The following is a 16,853-nucleotide window of genomic DNA, read 5'->3' as shown; positions in this document are numbered from 1 at the left end:
ATAATTTTTATCTAGTTCCATTCATACGTCCATTGTTGTCCAATACATTGGCAAGATAATAAAGACATGCCAATGAGAAAAGCAGCTGTTTCCTCTCCACACAATTTGTCCCTTGTTATTTCAACTGGCTTAACTTAACTAGGTTCCCAAGAACACATGAGCAGATTTTTCCATGTTGTGGTAGAAGTGTGTTCTCTCAGTCAGAAAAGATTACTACTGCAACCTTTTCTTTATTAAGTGATCAAGCAGACAGTTTTTTGTTCATCGGATGTAGCGGTCATTGACAGAAATATATTTTTTCGCAAATCAACATTTGTAAATAGAATTATTAGAGCGGGAGAATGTTGTGCTCTGGGTGACCTTGGCTAATGTGAGATATCTCTGACACAATGTAACTTGCATTATAAAGAGTATTTTTATTCATCAGTTATGTGCCATCGATCATGCATTTTGTAGTGTTTAACCTAACGATATGCTCAGTTATCCCTGCTTGCCTCATTCTGTTTTTGAGCAACATTAGTATTTCTTAACCATCTATCTTCGGTAGATTTATGTCCCTCCCTTACACATTTTCTAACTGATTCTTCCTGGATGGACCATATGGTGCGATAAAATGTAATCGTTTAAGAAGAGGAGTTTGTAAACACTCCCCAGTATTTTCCAGTAGTGAGATGCTGGTGTGTCAGTTAACAAGTTGATGATTAACAGCTCGGTTTAGCCAGGACTCTTGCCCTGTACTGCATATGTGCATTAATATGTGAGGAAGGAGTGGGAGTGTGAAGACTGATGCAGTGCACATGCTGTCTTCCTGAATGGAAAGACCAGGCTGTACATAATACCTGTAGCAACTCTCTTTCTCACTCCTTTAACTCCATTTGCAATCCCTCACGCAAAACACACATGCCTTTTGTGTTTGATTTTTTAATATACTCCCTCACCTGTATGACTCCTCCAGAATCATGTGATGTCCAATTATTGAGCTTGTAACAGAGTGCAATGCTGCAACACTAACCTGTCTTCCAGCTTACATCTACAGTTAGTCAGTAGATGCTCTTATTTAGAGAGACTGTTTAGGGAAACGTTGCACGAATGTGTAACTTCATATTCTTAAAGAGAATAACGCTCTTCCTGCTCGAGCGCTCGACTCTTTGGTCGGTAACTAAAACAGACTTCCATGCAAAATACAGTGTAGTTCAGAAAACATACTGTATAGCTTATAAAAGATCAATATAAAGAATTAGGTGTAGAGAAATACAAACCACCAGGGAAGGCTGCAGAAAAGCAACCAGCTCTGAGATTAGGAAAGAGGGACAAAGGGCAGGGGTTAGCAGGGGATTTGTAATGGCTTGAAGATGTTTTTATGTGGGGTTGAACAGTGGTGTGCTGTGATAAAAATTAACATAGGATAGAGCCATGATATTAACTTAGACAGTAATATACTTTAATGACTTGTTTTATTACCCATACAGACCAGCTGAAAATCACCAACTTGCGTGTGAACTTTACAAAGCTGCACACTCTGGGAGACAATCTACTGGACTCCCGGGTAGAGATAAAGGGAAAGTACTACTATGCCATGTATGAGCTAGTCATCAGGGGCAACTGCTTCTGCTATGGGCATGCTTCTGAGTGTGCACCTATTGATGGGATAAGGGATGACATTGAACGCATGGTGAGCTGTTAAATAGGAGAATATCAAGGAGAATACATTGCCTTATTTTCTCTTTTTTTAATTTTTATGCCTTTAATGCTCTTGTGTTTTTCTAGGTACATGGGAGGTGTGTGTGCAAGCACAATACAAAAGGGTTAAACTGTGAGCAGTGTGATGATTTCCATAATGATCTGCCCTGGAAACCAGCCGAGGGTCGCAACAGCAATACCTGCAGAAGTAATTAAAACAATTTCAACTCTTAAATTAACAGAGTATGAAAGAAATCTGGTTTGAACATGTCTTGTTTTTCTTTTTCCAAAGAGTGCAACTGTAACAGCCACTCCAACAAGTGTCACTTTGATAGGGCGGTGTATCTGGCCACGGGGAACATCAGTGGAGGTGTGTGTGACGACTGTCTTCACAACACCATGGGCCGCAACTGTGAAACCTGCAAACCCTTCTTCTACCAGGACCCAGCCAGAGATATCCGAGACCCCCGCGTCTGTGTAGGTCAGTGCATTTATGACATTTAGCAAACTGTGAATATGATGCTAAAGTCACACATGTCTGTTATTCAAATATTATCTCTTTTCTATCTTTCTAGCTTGTAATTGTGACCAAGATGGCTCTGTAAATGGTGGTGTGTGTGATGGGCATGATAACCCCACTCTGGGCATGATTGCTGGTCAGTGCCGTTGTAAGAAGAATGTGGAAGGCAGTCGCTGTGACAGATGCAAATCTGGCTTTTTTGGTCTGAGTGCTAATGACCCACAGGGCTGCCAGCGTGAGTACTGTATACACTGTTGTTGTCTGTATAGTTTTCTTGTAGTTCTACAAAAGTGTGTTTCAATTCTAATAAACTTCAATTATAAGTTAGTTTGAGTAAACAAGTCTTTTCTCGATACTTGAAAAGTCCTTGTATACCATTATCACACATCTGCTACAAGAGTGCTGTCTTAGATTAGATTAGATTAGATTAGATTAGATTTAAAAGCTACTGGAGTGCCCCGTTAAAGTGTAATTAATGTTTCATATTTTGTTTATTTTCATGGTGGTTGGTTAATGACCTCCTCAGTTTAAGTTTACTTGGTTTTCCTCTCATCAGCATGTAGGTGTGACCCCAGGGGAACAGTCTCAGGCAGTCCCCAGTGTGACCCTGTCCGAGGAGACTGCTTCTGCAAGCGCATGGTCACCGGACGCACCTGCAACCAGTGCCTGGTAAATATATTAGAGTTCAGTCACACACTAGGGAAAAATAACAGCATTTCTGACTTCAGGTACAATAATAGTACACAGGAAACTGGGCGACACGGTTGTGCCTGGTGTCTACATTTATCCCACTGGTGTTGGTTTACATGCAGCTTAAAATGGCATCAGCATAAAAAGAGATGCATTCTGAGATAAGACGCGTAACAGGTGCCTTACACATGCCTTCCAGTCTCATTACAATCCATCTAATCTGTGTGCATGATTTACCTAACTGACCTCAGTTCTGACCTTGTTATAAAATAAATAGGTTCTTATTCTAATCAAATTTTATATTCAGACATTCCTGCAGTTTTCATACTTGTCTGTTACTCTTTATTATCTTCTCCTAGCCAGAGCACTGGGCCATAAGTCATGATGCCAGTGGCTGCAGAACATGTGAATGTGATGTAGGTGGAGCTATAGATAATCAGTAAGTCCTGTGTTCACCTAAAACACATGTAATGCACATTTTCAATAATGTATAAGAGAAAACTAATATATTAATTATACTTTTAACCATATGTTTTTGCCAGGTGTTCAATGGAATCAGGCCATTGTCGCTGCCGCAATCACATGGTGGGCCGCCAGTGTAACCAGGTAGAGACTGGGTATTTCTTCATGGCCTTGGACTACTACATCTATGAGGCTGAACTCGCCAAACTTGGTCAGGTAAGAACAGACCCTAACTTTTACTGTCTCTGGCTGCCATGCAGGATTAAAAACTCTTGATTAAAATCTTTAAAAGTACATTTGAGTCTAATATCTACATTTGTAGGGGTGTACGGTTGAGCAGAGGGAATGGCAGTCAGGTCGACCAGTTTCTTGGACTGGCACTGGGTTTGCAAGAGTGCCTGAAGGAGGAACCTTGGAATTTTCCATCAACAACATTCCTTATTCCATGGAATATGATTTTCTTATACGCTATGAACCTCAGGTAATAATCCTGTTTATGCTATCTCATGCAACTGTATATTATATACAAATACAAAACATGTCCCTGTGTGTTTTATAGATGCCACAAGACTGGCAGGAGGTGCGTGTAAAAGTTATAAGGCCTGGATCAATTCCCACCAGCAGCCCATGTGGAAACACCATCCCTGCAGATGATCTACTGACTGTCTCCTTGCCCTCTGGATCAAGGTTACTCACTCGTACATATCTTACTGAACTTTCATCTGTGCTTACAGTTCATTATTCTTCTAGAAACATAGGAATAGTGTTATAGAAATATGATCTACATACTTAAGCCAAACCAAAAAGTTATATAGAACATTGTCCTTCTGCTGTTCTTCACTATTTTTTAACCCTGAGCATGGTAAGTTGGAATCCTGACTACGGTTTTTACTTCATTCCTATGATTTATAAATTGTTCTGCAGGTTCATGGTTCTGCCCCGGCCTGTGTGCTTGGAGACAGGAGTGAGCTATACGCTACGGGTCGAGTTTATCAGCTATACAGACAAAAATAGCATTCCTGGCTTTAGCAATGCCAACATCCTGATAGACTCTGTAAGTAAAGCTAATTTTGTTGTATTCATTTGAAATAAATATCTTAGCATTTCCATCTTTTTATACTTAGTGTTCTTCATCTAGATTTCCCTGCTCCCTCATTACAATTCCCTGGACATGTTTGTAGTGGGTGACCCTGCTTCTGTCCTACGGAAGCAAAGTTATGAGCGTTACCGTTGCCACGAGAGTGCAAAGAGTGTGTCCCGTCCAGCCATGAGTGATGTGTGTGCCAAACTTATCCTCAGCATGTCAGCCATCATAAATGATGGAGCATTGCGTGAGTTACCTTATTATAAAGAAGGAAAGAGCAAAGCGACTGAACTTTGCTGTGACCATACAGTAATTCCATAGTGTCACAAGTTTATTTATTTATTTATGTGTCTGTTGCTGTTGTTACTCTACGTAGCTTGCCAGTGTGACCCCCAGGGTTCACTCAGCTCTCAGTGTGATGTGCGTGGAGGTCAGTGTCAGTGTAGGCCTAACATAATTGGCAGGCGCTGTGAGAGGTGTGCTCCAGGAAGCTATGGCTTTGGACCTGCTGGTTGCAAAGGTGAGATTTTAAAGTGAGATTTCACTTTTCAAAAACACATTTTGCCATAAGAAATATTTATGTCATTTATTTCTTTATTTAGCATGCGAATGTAATCAGGAAGGCTCTCGCAGTCAGTTCTGTGATCAGCACACAGGACAGTGTTCATGCCTGCCTGGAGCATTCAGCCGGCGCTGCGATGGCTGCCAGGCCGGACACTGGGGCTTTCCCAACTGCAGACCGTGTCAGTGTAACAGACACACAGATGAATGCCACCAAAGAACTGGTGTCTGTCTCAACTGCAGGGACCATACATCTGGGGACCAGTGCGAAAAGTAAGCAAAGATGGCAAAAAGACATCTCTAAAACCCTATTTACACTTATAGAAAGCATGCAATGATCTGTCATTTTAAGCAGTAATATATTCAATGTAATAATCAATGTGATCCCAAACTATGAGGAATTAAAGCAAATCTCACCAGAATATGAGGTTTATTTGTGCATGTTGTGCACTTATATAGGGAAAAGGAAGGAAAAAATAAAGCTTCTGAATACTAGAGAACATAATCAAATACTTAAGCAATTATTCCAGCCAGATCATTATTAAAATTATTTTTAGAAGTTCTAAAATATTTTAGCCAGATTTTAACCAACCTCTCATTCGTCTCTTATTACTGTTAGCCATAACACATGTGGTCCATGACAGTCGGTGCCTTTAAGGAAATTATAAACAAATGGAAACAAGAAATAATACAAGGAGCTGATGGCCAAGTGCACTGACATCATTTACATAATAACATATTGCAAGTTTTCATCATTTACATAATAACATTACAAGTTTTCAACAAAATCAAATAAAGAGATATTTACCTAAGTGTATATTTTCAACTTAATGTACAGTTACAATACACATAAAACATTTTGTGTCAATTGCACTGAATTAATTTTGATTTATCCTGTCCTAAAAAACACGGTTTCCTTTTTTTTATTTTGCTAAGGTGTAACCTGCATGACGTTGTATATTGCTGTAACCAGCATTTTTATTTCAGGTGTGCTAACGGATACTATGGAAACCCAGTGTTGGGTTCAGGAAGCAGGTGTCAGCCGTGCCCTTGTCCAGATGGACCTGAGAGTGGACGTCACTTTGCTGCTTCCTGTTACCAAGACAATCATAGCAGACAGGTGGTCTGCAACTGTAAACAGGGTTACACAGGTGTGTTCTCCTAAACAATAGGAATTAGGTGCATTTTGTTTGCAGTTACAGCAAAGACGTATATCAGGGGAGGTTGTGGGAGAAAAAACATTTTCATTATAAATGATATGCTTTATGATATGTAGATTTGCAACTTTTCCTGATTCGAAATGCAGTGATCACAAGGTATAAAAATTCTTTGGGCTTTGGACTGAAGTAAAGTGATTCTGTGTGTTATTGTCCCCTTTTGAACATATGCAGGAATTGTTAAACGCTCAGGAGGGACTGTCCTCAAGCGTGAGTAGCCCTAGAGCTCCCCCTTCCCCTCCCTCACCTGTGCTCCGACAGTTCTTTCTTTCCTACCAGTGCATGGCTTCAGCACCCAAACCCCTTCATGGTGCTGTGCCTATATACATGCAATTAATTACACAGAGCCCAACGGCAGCAGTATTGACTTACCAGCCAAGCGTGAGTTTGTGTGAATGGAACTGTAGCCCCTTTACCTGAACCAGTGTTTGAGCAGTGACGCTGTCACATGCAAATTGCTGACTTGCTTGTGTTAGTAGTAGGCACATGATTATTTTCACAGGGCTACTTTAAACAATGTCTTGGATAAAATCCAGTGATATTGTTTTACTCATTGATGCTGTATAACATAAGCTGCTTTCCAGGAGGTCATATTTGTCCTTATAGATGGAATCTCTTTTTAAGACAGATTTATGCTTTTAATCCAATTTAGTTTATTTCTAAAAGTTTGTATGTCAAAGTACGTAATTTCCAACCTAAAACCGCCTATAAAACTAGTTATTCATATCTAATTCATTGTAACGTGTCTGTGAACTGGGTTCCTGATATGCTGTAAATACTTGACCAATATCATTCTGGACAAAAAGGAGAATTTTCTATTCCAAATAATATGCTATATTTTGGCTGACCAGATTTTCTGTTAAATCCAGATCCAATCAGCATCCCCTTTATCCATTATCAGAGGGAAATACCAGTAATGTCTTTCAGTCTTTTGAAGCATTTTAGCTATGTTTCATATGAAAGTCATGCCTTTATTCTATCTGCCAAAAGACTACAAAGGAGCTTTGGTGTTGTGGCTAATAAACAGATTCCTGCTACAGTAATCCCATCCATGCTTATCTCTTTTAAATAAGGGTAGGAATTGATTCAGTAGGGTCTTTTATGCAGGGACTTTGTTTACTTTTTTAAGGTCCATGTGACTTTTAAATATATTATTTGACTAATGGCATTAACTCCTCTCTTATATGCCTTAAACAGGACATATTATAGAACAAATTCCTTGTGCTTTGAAATATATCCGTCCAAGGTTGTTCCCTGGGGACAAAGATACTTGGAAAACATGCTTATAATTATGAAGGTCTAATATCTGTTCATTAGAAAGTGCTCCTTGCATCTTACCCCAGCACTAACCTGTTCCTTGTGTCAGCATTTATTGCTTCTAAAGTAACTCTGTAACCACCAGGTGCACGCTGTGAGGAATGTGCCCCTGGTTACTATGGTAATCCGTCTCAACCTGGTGGCCGCTGCCAACCATGTCGCTGTAGTAACAACATCGACCTATCAGATCCTGAGTCATGTGATACACGAACTGGGGAGTGTCTCAAATGTCTGTACAATACAGAGGGGCCCGAGTGTGCAATGTGCAAGAGCGGCTACTATGGGGACGCTTCTCGTCGCAACTGCAGGAGTGAGTAAAGTAGATTTTTAGGTTTTGTGTGGTTGTGTATTTTGTCTGACATTTTGTTGCCTTGACAGACATTGTATTAAAGGATATTTAGTGGACTCGTATAATCCTATAATGCACCCTAATATAATGTATCCACAATGCTCTCTACTACTTGAAGACTGATACTGTATTTTAAATTACAAATGCATTATTTTATAGCATGTTAACAAAATAGGGAGGAGTGTGTAGAATGATGTCTAGTATGAAATTTAATACAATTCTCTTTACTTTTGTTATTTCACCACCTGCCACATTTTGTAACCTGCTTATGTTACTTTTTGTTCTTTTCCCAGAGTGCACTTGCAACCACCTGGGCACAGAGCGCAGCCAATGTCTATCCCGGGATGACTGCCTATGCCAGCGTGCCACAGGACAGTGCCAGTGTCTGCCTAATATCATCGGACTCACCTGTGATCACTGTGCACCAAACTACTGGAACTTGGCGAGTGGCCGTGGGTGTGAATCCTGCAACTGTGACCCCAACAACGCCTACACATCGGGCTGCAATGAGGTACCTGTCTCTCCACACTTCAGTAACAGTTAATAATAAAATGCATCCCATTTTGCTGTTATGTCTAAATATCTCAGTGTTTCAGTGGTTGTTTCGATAAGTCTGGTTTCAAAACACGTTTGGGACACATCATTCTTTTGTCTTCCACAGTTCACAGGCCAATGTCAGTGTCGTGATGGCTTTGGTGGAAAGACTTGCAGGGATTGCCAGGAAAACTTCTGGGGTGATCCCAGAATCCTCTGCAGAGGTATACATTTTATACTAAAATAAATGACCTAAATCTGTCTGAATTTCATTAGTACTAACACAATACCATTTTGAACAGTTATTTGTATAAGCAAGAGTTAAAAGTTACAGCAATTTAATTCTATTTCATAAGAAATGATTCTAACACTAGAACCATTACTAAAGCTCTCTTTTCTATTCTCTGCCTCTTTCCTTCTGCAGCTTGTGATTGTGACCCTCGGGGTATTGAGACATCCCAGTGCGACCGTTTGACAGGTCACTGCGCTTGTCGGCAGGGTGTATCGGGTGTCCGTTGTGATCAATGTGCCCGTGGCTTCTCAGGCACTTTTCCGGCCTGCCAGCCTTGCCATCAGTGCTTTGGGGACTGGGATCGCATTGTCCAAGATCTAGCTGCGAAGACTAAGGCCCTTGTAACCCGGGCTAAGGAGATCCAGACAACAGGCCTGACTGGAGCCTATGAGAAACATTTTAAGGAACTGGAAGAGAAGTTGGCTCAAGCACAGGACATTGTCAAGGCCCGTAACGCCACTGCTGAAGCTGTGACCAACCTAATGGGCATGATAGAGTACCTCAGGTACAAGATTTATGCATTTAGAATTTATTGCTTAACTAAATAGCAATATAGAGTTTAAGGTATTAGCTTGATCGGTTGTCCAATTATGTATTTTCTGTTTTTAAAAGGGATGAGAAAAACAAAATCTTTGTGAACCACCAGAAAGTCACTGTATAAGGGAAACACAATTATTATGTTATATTAACTATGACCACAAGGGGATGCTGGTAATTTTAATTCCCTTGCTCTTTTATTTCCTTACTCTTACGCTAGTGTAGTGGTAACTGGAAGACCACATCTGCCTTTTATGCTTTTGCATCCTGAGCATACAAGTATTGCTCTCTTGCTGTGGGGTTATTAATGCTTGATTTATATTTTCACTACATTAAATACTATTGTATTAGTGTATGCATTTGTTGATAATGAGGCTAGTGCAAAACTAGTTGGCTTGAACTGAACCAAAATAAAGTGGAACAAGATTGGGTAATGGATAATATTTATACAATGTCCAAAACAATTAAATGCAGCAGCCTTTTAATTACATGACCAGTGATGATAAACCAGAAGGGAACATCACACATCCTTTTAAATGATATATTATTATTAGCATTACTTTTTCTTCATTTCATCTATACACCTTTTTTTTACTCTTCTAGGACTCGCATCGGCGAGACAACAGACACTTTGACCCAGCTGGAGGGAGACCTAACTACAGTGCAGGATAGCAACTATGAGGCCAGCAATCAGCTGAACTCACTGGAGAGAGAGGCCAAGGAACTCAACCTTAGCTCTAAGAAGCTCAACGACCAGCTTGACATCCTCAAAAATTCCAACTTTTTGGGTGAGCCATTAGACTATACAACTGCACTGATCCTTGTTAAAAACCAAATAATGGATTTTGTCTACCTATATTTTATCTATTATTATTTTGTACTATGTGTCACCTGTCAATAATACCTGCAGTCTGACCATTCTACCTGCTACAATATAATATTCAATATATATTAAATGTTATTTATATAAATACTATTTTAATGTATGGTGTTTGATAGTACTGATATTTGACCTGCTATTACAGGTGCCTACGATAGCATCCGTGCCTCTTACAACAAGTCACTTGACGCAGCGCGACGCACCAACCAGTCCACTACTGACATTCCAAGTACTGTGAGCAAATCAGCAGACACCCGCAAGAAGACAGAACGTCTAATGGCAATGAATAAAGATGACTTCAACCGTAAGAATGCTGCAAACAAGCGAGCCCTCACTGACCTGAATGCAAAGGTCCAGAATCTGGATATAAAGAAGATCAATGAGAAGGTGAGGGGAAACCTTTAACATGAACATATGAACATAAATCATTCAATGCTTATGTCATGTTATTCACTCAGGTATGTGGAGCTCCAGGTGATGTCCCATGTTCAGAGAGCCCTTGTGGTGGCGTTGATTGTCGTGATGATGAGCGCAGACACTGTGGAGGACTGAACTGTAATGGAGCAGCTGCTGTAGCTGACAGTGCCCTGGAGAGATCCAAACATGCAGAAAAAGAGCTCATTAAAGCCATGGGAGAAGTGGAGGACCTCTTCAAGAAGGTGCTTCAAGTAGCTGTAAAGCTATTTTGTGATTGCATAATTTCAATTGTAGGCAAAGTGGTGCATTGGGAAACGTTGCCATCTCACAGCTCCAGAATCTCTGGTTTGATCATGAGTTCAGTTTGATGTATATGTAGAGTTCCACATGTGTCTGTGTGGGGTTTCTCTGGTGTATGTCTGGCTTCCCCTTGCTTCTTAAAAACAGACTGGCTATTGTAAATTGCCTAAACATGTATGCATATGGTGCCATGTGCTAGACTGGGATCCCATTCAGGGTTTATTCCTGCCTTGAATTCTGCATAGATAAGTGAAAGAAAGAAAGAAAGAAAGAAACAAACAAACAAACAAACAAACAAACAAACAAACAAATAAATAAATATAGATGTTCTCTCTCACTCGGGAGGTTTTTCCAATATAACTGTGTCACATAATGAAACAAAGAGATCGAAATGTTTCACTGACATGTCTTTCTTATTCAGGTGGCAGATGCCAAAACTAAGGCTCAGGAGGCCAAGGATAAAGCCCAGGCTGCCCTGATGAAAGCCAGTGATACCAAGAACAAAGTGGAACGATCTAACAACGACTTGCGTGACCTCATTAAACAGATTCGTGCCTTCCTTATGCGTGAGTATTTACCTCCATATAACTACATACACAATACAGACAAATGCCAATCACAAATAGATGGCAGTTAACAAACAGTCTCCACAGTGACCTGTCAGATGTGACAGGTTTGTGTATAAGGTGAAAAACATAGTGTGTACATATAACCAGTTTGTTATGTGCTTATTATGTACTGTTTCTCCGAAAAATCATGCTACAAGGTGTGTTTATATTACGGCTATAACTAACGATTATTTGTAATCGAATATTCGGGCAATTACTGTTTTCGATTAATCAAAGAATCGGATAAAAACACCACATTTTTAAATACCTTTTTATTTGTATTTCAAATTAAATTTACACATCGGTGTTACAAATATAAACTTTACTCTGCCACTCTCAACTTGGTCTTCAACCATTGACAGTGATCGCATGTCAGTGACCAGCATTTTTAGGATAGCATCAGATATAACAACTGCTTCTTGCGGAGTGCACTGATTTTTTCTCTGCACAAACTCACTCATAGTGCACTGTTTCTTTCTTTCTGGGGATAAATACAAACACATTTAAATATATCTAATATTAATCTTGAATTTTTGCATTATATTAATCTCTATATTAATATCTATAGCTGCTTTGAGACAATGTCCATTGTTAAAAGTGCTATACAAATAAATTTGAATCTGAAAGTAGATAAAAACATATCAAGTTAGTACTTATGAATTATTTTTGTGTATAAACAATAAAGCACTTACAATTAAACTGTGCTCAAATCAAGAAAAATCTCTTTTCACTGCACCTTACAAGGTTTTATTTATGGATTATATTATTATTTTTAATTCTGAACAAATACTGATTAAAAACAAATAGTTTTTGTACTTAACGGTCTTGCACTACTACTATTACTGCTGTTAATCATCTACATTGTGAATGAGGAGTAACGCAGCACTCTACACAATAAACAACGGACACTGTAACCATGCACATAAAGCACTCACACAGAATGCAAGACACGGTGATTAGGAATGCTTTTTAAAAAGCGCAGTACAGAACACGAAGGTCTCAAGATGTGCCATGAAATTGCCATGCCTTGCTACTGTAAACGAAGCTTGCAACGCTTTCCCCAGAAACATTTTAACATGAGACGCGAATAAAATCAAATAAATCCATGTATCACATTCATTGAAAAGTAATGGAATAAGAATTAGGTATAAAACATGTTGTGTGTAAATGACCAACACATTAAGCACATAAATATGGCACATGACTTCATCCGTGATTCCCGCATGCTTTAGTTTTGGTTCTCGTTCATTATTCATCTCTACCGAATTATCGATTATTATCGATTTGATCGATTCGTTGTTTCAGTCCAAGTTAATATTAATTTTATTCATTCATTCATTCATTTTGTACCACTTATCCGAACTTCTCGGGTCACGGGGAGCCTGTGCCTATCTCAGGCGTCATCAGGCATCAAGGCAGGATACACCCCAGATGGAGTGCCAACCCATCGCAGGGCACACACACACACTCTCATTCGCTCAAGCAATCACACACTACGGACTATTTTCAAAGATGCCAATCAACCTACCATGCATGTCTTTGGACCGGGGGAGGAAACCGGAGTACACTGAGGAAACCCCCGAGGCACGGGGAGAACATGCAAACTCCACACACACACAAGGCGGAGGTGGGAATCGAACCCCCAACCCTGGAGGTGTGAGGCAAATGTGCTAACCACTAAGCCACCGTGCCACCCATATTCATTTTAGCCCTAGTTATATTAATTTTAACATTAACAAAGTTGGGCTTTAAAATACAAATTGATACATTTAGGCTACATGTATGATACATAAGTTATAGTTTTACCGTTTTTAAGTTAGATTTATTAATATTTATATTATTTGATTTCTGTAACTGTATAATGTTTGAATTACAGAAGAGGGAGCTGACCCAGACAGCATTGAGGCTGTGGCAAATCAGGTTCTTGAGCTATCCATTCCAGCTTCACCTCAGCAAATCAGACACTTAGCTGATGAAATAAAAGATCGTGTCAGAAGTCTGTCCAATGTTGATGCTATTCTTGACCAGACCCAGAACGATGTCCGCAAAGCAGAACAACTGCTTATAAAAGCCAGAAATGCCAAGTATGTGTGTATGTGTGTGTCTGTCTGTGTGTGTGTGTGTGTGTGTCTGTCTGTGTGTGTGTGTGTGTTATTAAGTAAGATGAGTAGTTTTAGGATAAAGGTTCTAATCATTTTTGGTTTCTGTAGGAATAAAGCAGACAGAGTGAAAAACACAGCAGATAGTGTGAAACAAGCCCTCGATGATGCTCGAAAAGCCCAAGCAGCTGCTGAAAAGGCTATACAGAGAGCAAGGGATGACATTGGCATGACTGAAAACCAATTGGCTCAGGTACAACTCAATTCATAAGTCTTCAGTTTAAGTTTAAGTCATTGATATGTTTAGTCTGAAAAACTTTCTCAAATCCAAAGATTCAGTCTGAGACATCTGCGAGGGAGAAAGACCTGAATGATGCCATGAACAAACTTGGGGATCTGGGAAAGCAGATAGAAGCCTTAAAGGCCAAACAGGCCAACAATAGCTTGGTTGCAACTCGAGCCAAGGACACTGCCACCATGGCACAAACCAAGGCTAATGCAGCAAAACAGGTATGTGTTTTATACTACTTTATTGGTGTTTTGTGTACCAGACTTCGTCTCATCTTAAGCTTGTCCTCTGTCATTTTCAGGATCTAGATGGTGACCTTTCTGATAAATACCGCAGTGTTCAAGATCTAGTTGGCAGGAAGGCAAGTGCAGTGCAGAATGCCAAGAACAAAGCAGAGCGACTAAGAGATGAGGCAAAGCAGCTGCTTAAGGATGCCCAAGATAAACTGCATAGACTGGCAGGTAAACGAGAGGGAATCAATTCCATTTTAATGCAACCCATTTAAGGTCACTTAGCTTGGGTTTTAAATAGTGTATTCCAAAGATTCCAAAACAAGGGGCATCAGATAATATCAGAAAAACAATCAGTTAAAAAATCAGATAAAAAATGTTTATTTAAAAGGTATATAATGTATAAGAACAAATAGCTGTTTTTAACATATTATTCCAATAAGGCCAGGTTCAAAACCAAGTTTAAAAGCTTCATATGCATATAGCTCATTAATAAATCAAATAAAATCTGTCAAATACAGGGAGATTGCTATATCCATGGTTTAAAATATGTCTTCTTCAAATCACAACTAATGCAACAAGCACAATGGTCATGGCATTGTTTTGTTCTCACCATTTGGATGTGAGGATATTGATGAAGAATACAAAGATAAAACAGAAATGGATCACATACAGTACCATACATTATAAGATACATATTCTGAAAATAATTTACTAAGAAACACTAGGCACTTCATTATCAACATTTCCAGTGCAACACTGGGCCAAAGCTGTCCTTTATCAGAATATATACATTTTTATTAGTTAAACAAGATATGGATGTTAAACATGGCAGTCTTTTCATGGTCATAAATAAAATTAAATACATAAAAATGTTTTACTTATGTAATTACAAATCAGCTTAATGAAGCTTACTTTGCAGTTTAAATTATCACTTACTGTTGTGTTATATCTACTTTGAATTTTACATTAATTTTCCAAACTAAATGAACACAGTACAGTACATACAGACCTCATGGTCATCATCTATGTATCTGGACTCAGTTTTTCATCACTGAACAAGTAAAGTTAGAGGCCCTCTTATGGCTCTGTTAACAAATATCACCACATGCAAGCTACAATCTAACTCCATTTTTCTGTGTTTTTGTAGAACTTGAGAAAGACTATGAGGAGAATCAGAAGACTTTGCAGGCCAAAGCCAGGCAGCTTGATGGACTAGAAGACAAAATGAAGAAGATTCTCGATGCCATCAACAAGCAAATTCAGATCTATAATACCTGCCAGTAAACTGTCCGCCAATCACTGCGTGAGCAGGGGATACAAAACCTGCATTATTATTATTATTATTATTATTATTATTATTATTATTATTATTATTATTATTATTATTATTCAAAGTAGTGGCAGTAGTAGTGTTTCTTAATTATCAGGCCAGCAATTATATTTTAATATTAACCAACAAAACATACAGGACATATCACTTGTGAAGCTTTAGCTAAGATTTATAAAAGTCATAGTCTTTCTAATGGAAACCATTGAAAGTTCCAACCCATACTGACTATGGTTCAAACAAAAGTGCTCAGCAAGGTGGCTCTAGAAAAAGAAACTTGGGTAACAAGTTCAAGTACAAGTTCTGGGTCAACATATCAGGTTTAACACATAAAAGATATTATAATCTGATGAGTATTGTTGGCTGGTTGGTTGAATGTTGAAATGAATTACACACTGATGAAACCATCCTTGGCTACACTGGAGGTGCTACTTCTGTAACAGTCCTTTTTCCGTACCTAATACTAGCCTATGGGGGGGGGGGGGGGATTCATCCTCAGTTTAGTAAATCAGTTAAGACTCTTTTTTTAGATTCTATTATGAGTCATTAATATTTTGCTAAAGTCAAGTCTCCGGTTGGGTAAATGAAGCTGAAATGAAATGAAGCTGCAGGTGATCTGATAAATTGCAGAAACTAATAATGCCTTAGTTATTTAAATATTTAATAGTATTAAATGTTTAAGAAGTAGCTGTTTATATATCATTCTTATGCTGACACTGCTATTATACTGAACCGGGATCTACTAGAGATGAAGGAATTAAAAGTGTAGACCCTGCCCCTGGAAAAAAGGCTTAAAATAGTCACCTAATCCATGTCTTCGACTGCTCCTCTACAGATGAAATAACACTGCTTGAAATGTTTTCATTGCAATCTGTCAATAAATTTGTTTTATTTTATTTTATTTGTAGATATGGTTGTGCTTATACTTACTGGTTGAATCCTTTTGAAAATTAGAAGGAACAAATTCCATAAGCTACAGATATATAAGATATGTGTAGTTTAAATTCCAAGACTGTCTTGTAGGTGAATAATTGACCACACATCATTCTCTGAACCTCAAAATTATCTGAATGTGATCAAAATGATCTGAATGTGTACCAACAAATAGGTTTTAGGGCTGTAAGTAATTACCATGTAATAGATGAGACTAGTTTCAGACTTTGTTCGGAATTCTCTGCTCCCTGATAGACCTCTGCTTGTTTCCCAAATTCCTTTTCCCTGCATACAACAAAAAACCATAATACATTTTCCATATTGTCATTTATTTTGCTAAGCGATACCTGGAGTATAAAGTGATAGTATGGTAGGTAACATGTATGGTATGGTATGAAGTGATAGTATGGTAGGTAACATTAATCATGTTTACTAATCTAATAAAAGAAACCTGAAGGTGTTTTAAGGAATGCAGTAGTTATGGTGTTTTACTGGCAGATTAGAATCAGAATCAGAATCAGGTT

General features: G+C 38.8%; 1 protein-coding gene across 2 annotated transcripts in view; it reads left to right on the top strand.

The window, feature by feature from the left end:
- lamb2 (laminin, beta 2 (laminin S)) overlaps positions 1–16,292 on the top strand; it is a 29,074-nt gene extending 12,782 nt beyond the window's left edge. Inside the window, exons 7-34 of one of the 2 annotated variants that reach the window (XM_047807534.1) lie at positions 1,470–1,672; positions 1,768–1,888; positions 1,973–2,161; positions 2,256–2,435; positions 2,757–2,869; positions 3,250–3,329; positions 3,433–3,568; positions 3,675–3,833; positions 3,912–4,039; positions 4,277–4,406; positions 4,491–4,683; positions 4,813–4,956; positions 5,039–5,270; positions 5,985–6,148; positions 6,389–6,424; positions 7,617–7,841; positions 8,174–8,391; positions 8,542–8,638; positions 8,839–9,211; positions 9,847–10,031; positions 10,269–10,510; positions 10,582–10,782; positions 11,262–11,406; positions 13,325–13,532; positions 13,659–13,800; positions 13,881–14,057; positions 14,138–14,297; positions 15,217–16,292. In XM_047807534.1, the coding sequence (XP_047663490.1) occupies positions 1,470–1,672; positions 1,768–1,888; positions 1,973–2,161; positions 2,256–2,435; positions 2,757–2,869; positions 3,250–3,329; positions 3,433–3,568; positions 3,675–3,833; positions 3,912–4,039; positions 4,277–4,406; positions 4,491–4,683; positions 4,813–4,956; positions 5,039–5,270; positions 5,985–6,148; positions 6,389–6,424; positions 7,617–7,841; positions 8,174–8,391; positions 8,542–8,638; positions 8,839–9,211; positions 9,847–10,031; positions 10,269–10,510; positions 10,582–10,782; positions 11,262–11,406; positions 13,325–13,532; positions 13,659–13,800; positions 13,881–14,057; positions 14,138–14,297; positions 15,217–15,353 (4,718 nt within the window). In that variant the 3' untranslated portion in view covers positions 15,354–16,292. The remainder of the gene's footprint in view (positions 1–1,469; positions 1,673–1,767; positions 1,889–1,972; positions 2,162–2,255; positions 2,436–2,756; positions 2,870–3,249; positions 3,330–3,432; positions 3,569–3,674; positions 3,834–3,911; positions 4,040–4,276; positions 4,407–4,490; positions 4,684–4,812; positions 4,957–5,038; positions 5,271–5,984; positions 6,149–6,388; positions 6,425–7,616; positions 7,842–8,173; positions 8,392–8,541; positions 8,639–8,838; positions 9,212–9,846; positions 10,032–10,268; positions 10,511–10,581; positions 10,783–11,261; positions 11,407–13,324; positions 13,533–13,658; positions 13,801–13,880; positions 14,058–14,137; positions 14,298–15,216) is intronic. The other variant, XM_027170703.2, reaches the window with a different exon arrangement.
- Positions 16,293–16,853: the final 561 nt, after the last annotated feature.

The sequence above is a fragment of the Tachysurus fulvidraco genome, chromosome 23, assembly GCF_022655615.1.
Source record: "Tachysurus fulvidraco isolate hzauxx_2018 chromosome 23, HZAU_PFXX_2.0, whole genome shotgun sequence".
NCBI lineage: Eukaryota > Metazoa > Chordata > Actinopteri > Siluriformes > Bagridae > Tachysurus > Tachysurus fulvidraco.
The sequence above is the reverse complement of the archived record's forward strand: the minus strand, read 5'-3'. Positions and strand labels throughout refer to the sequence as shown.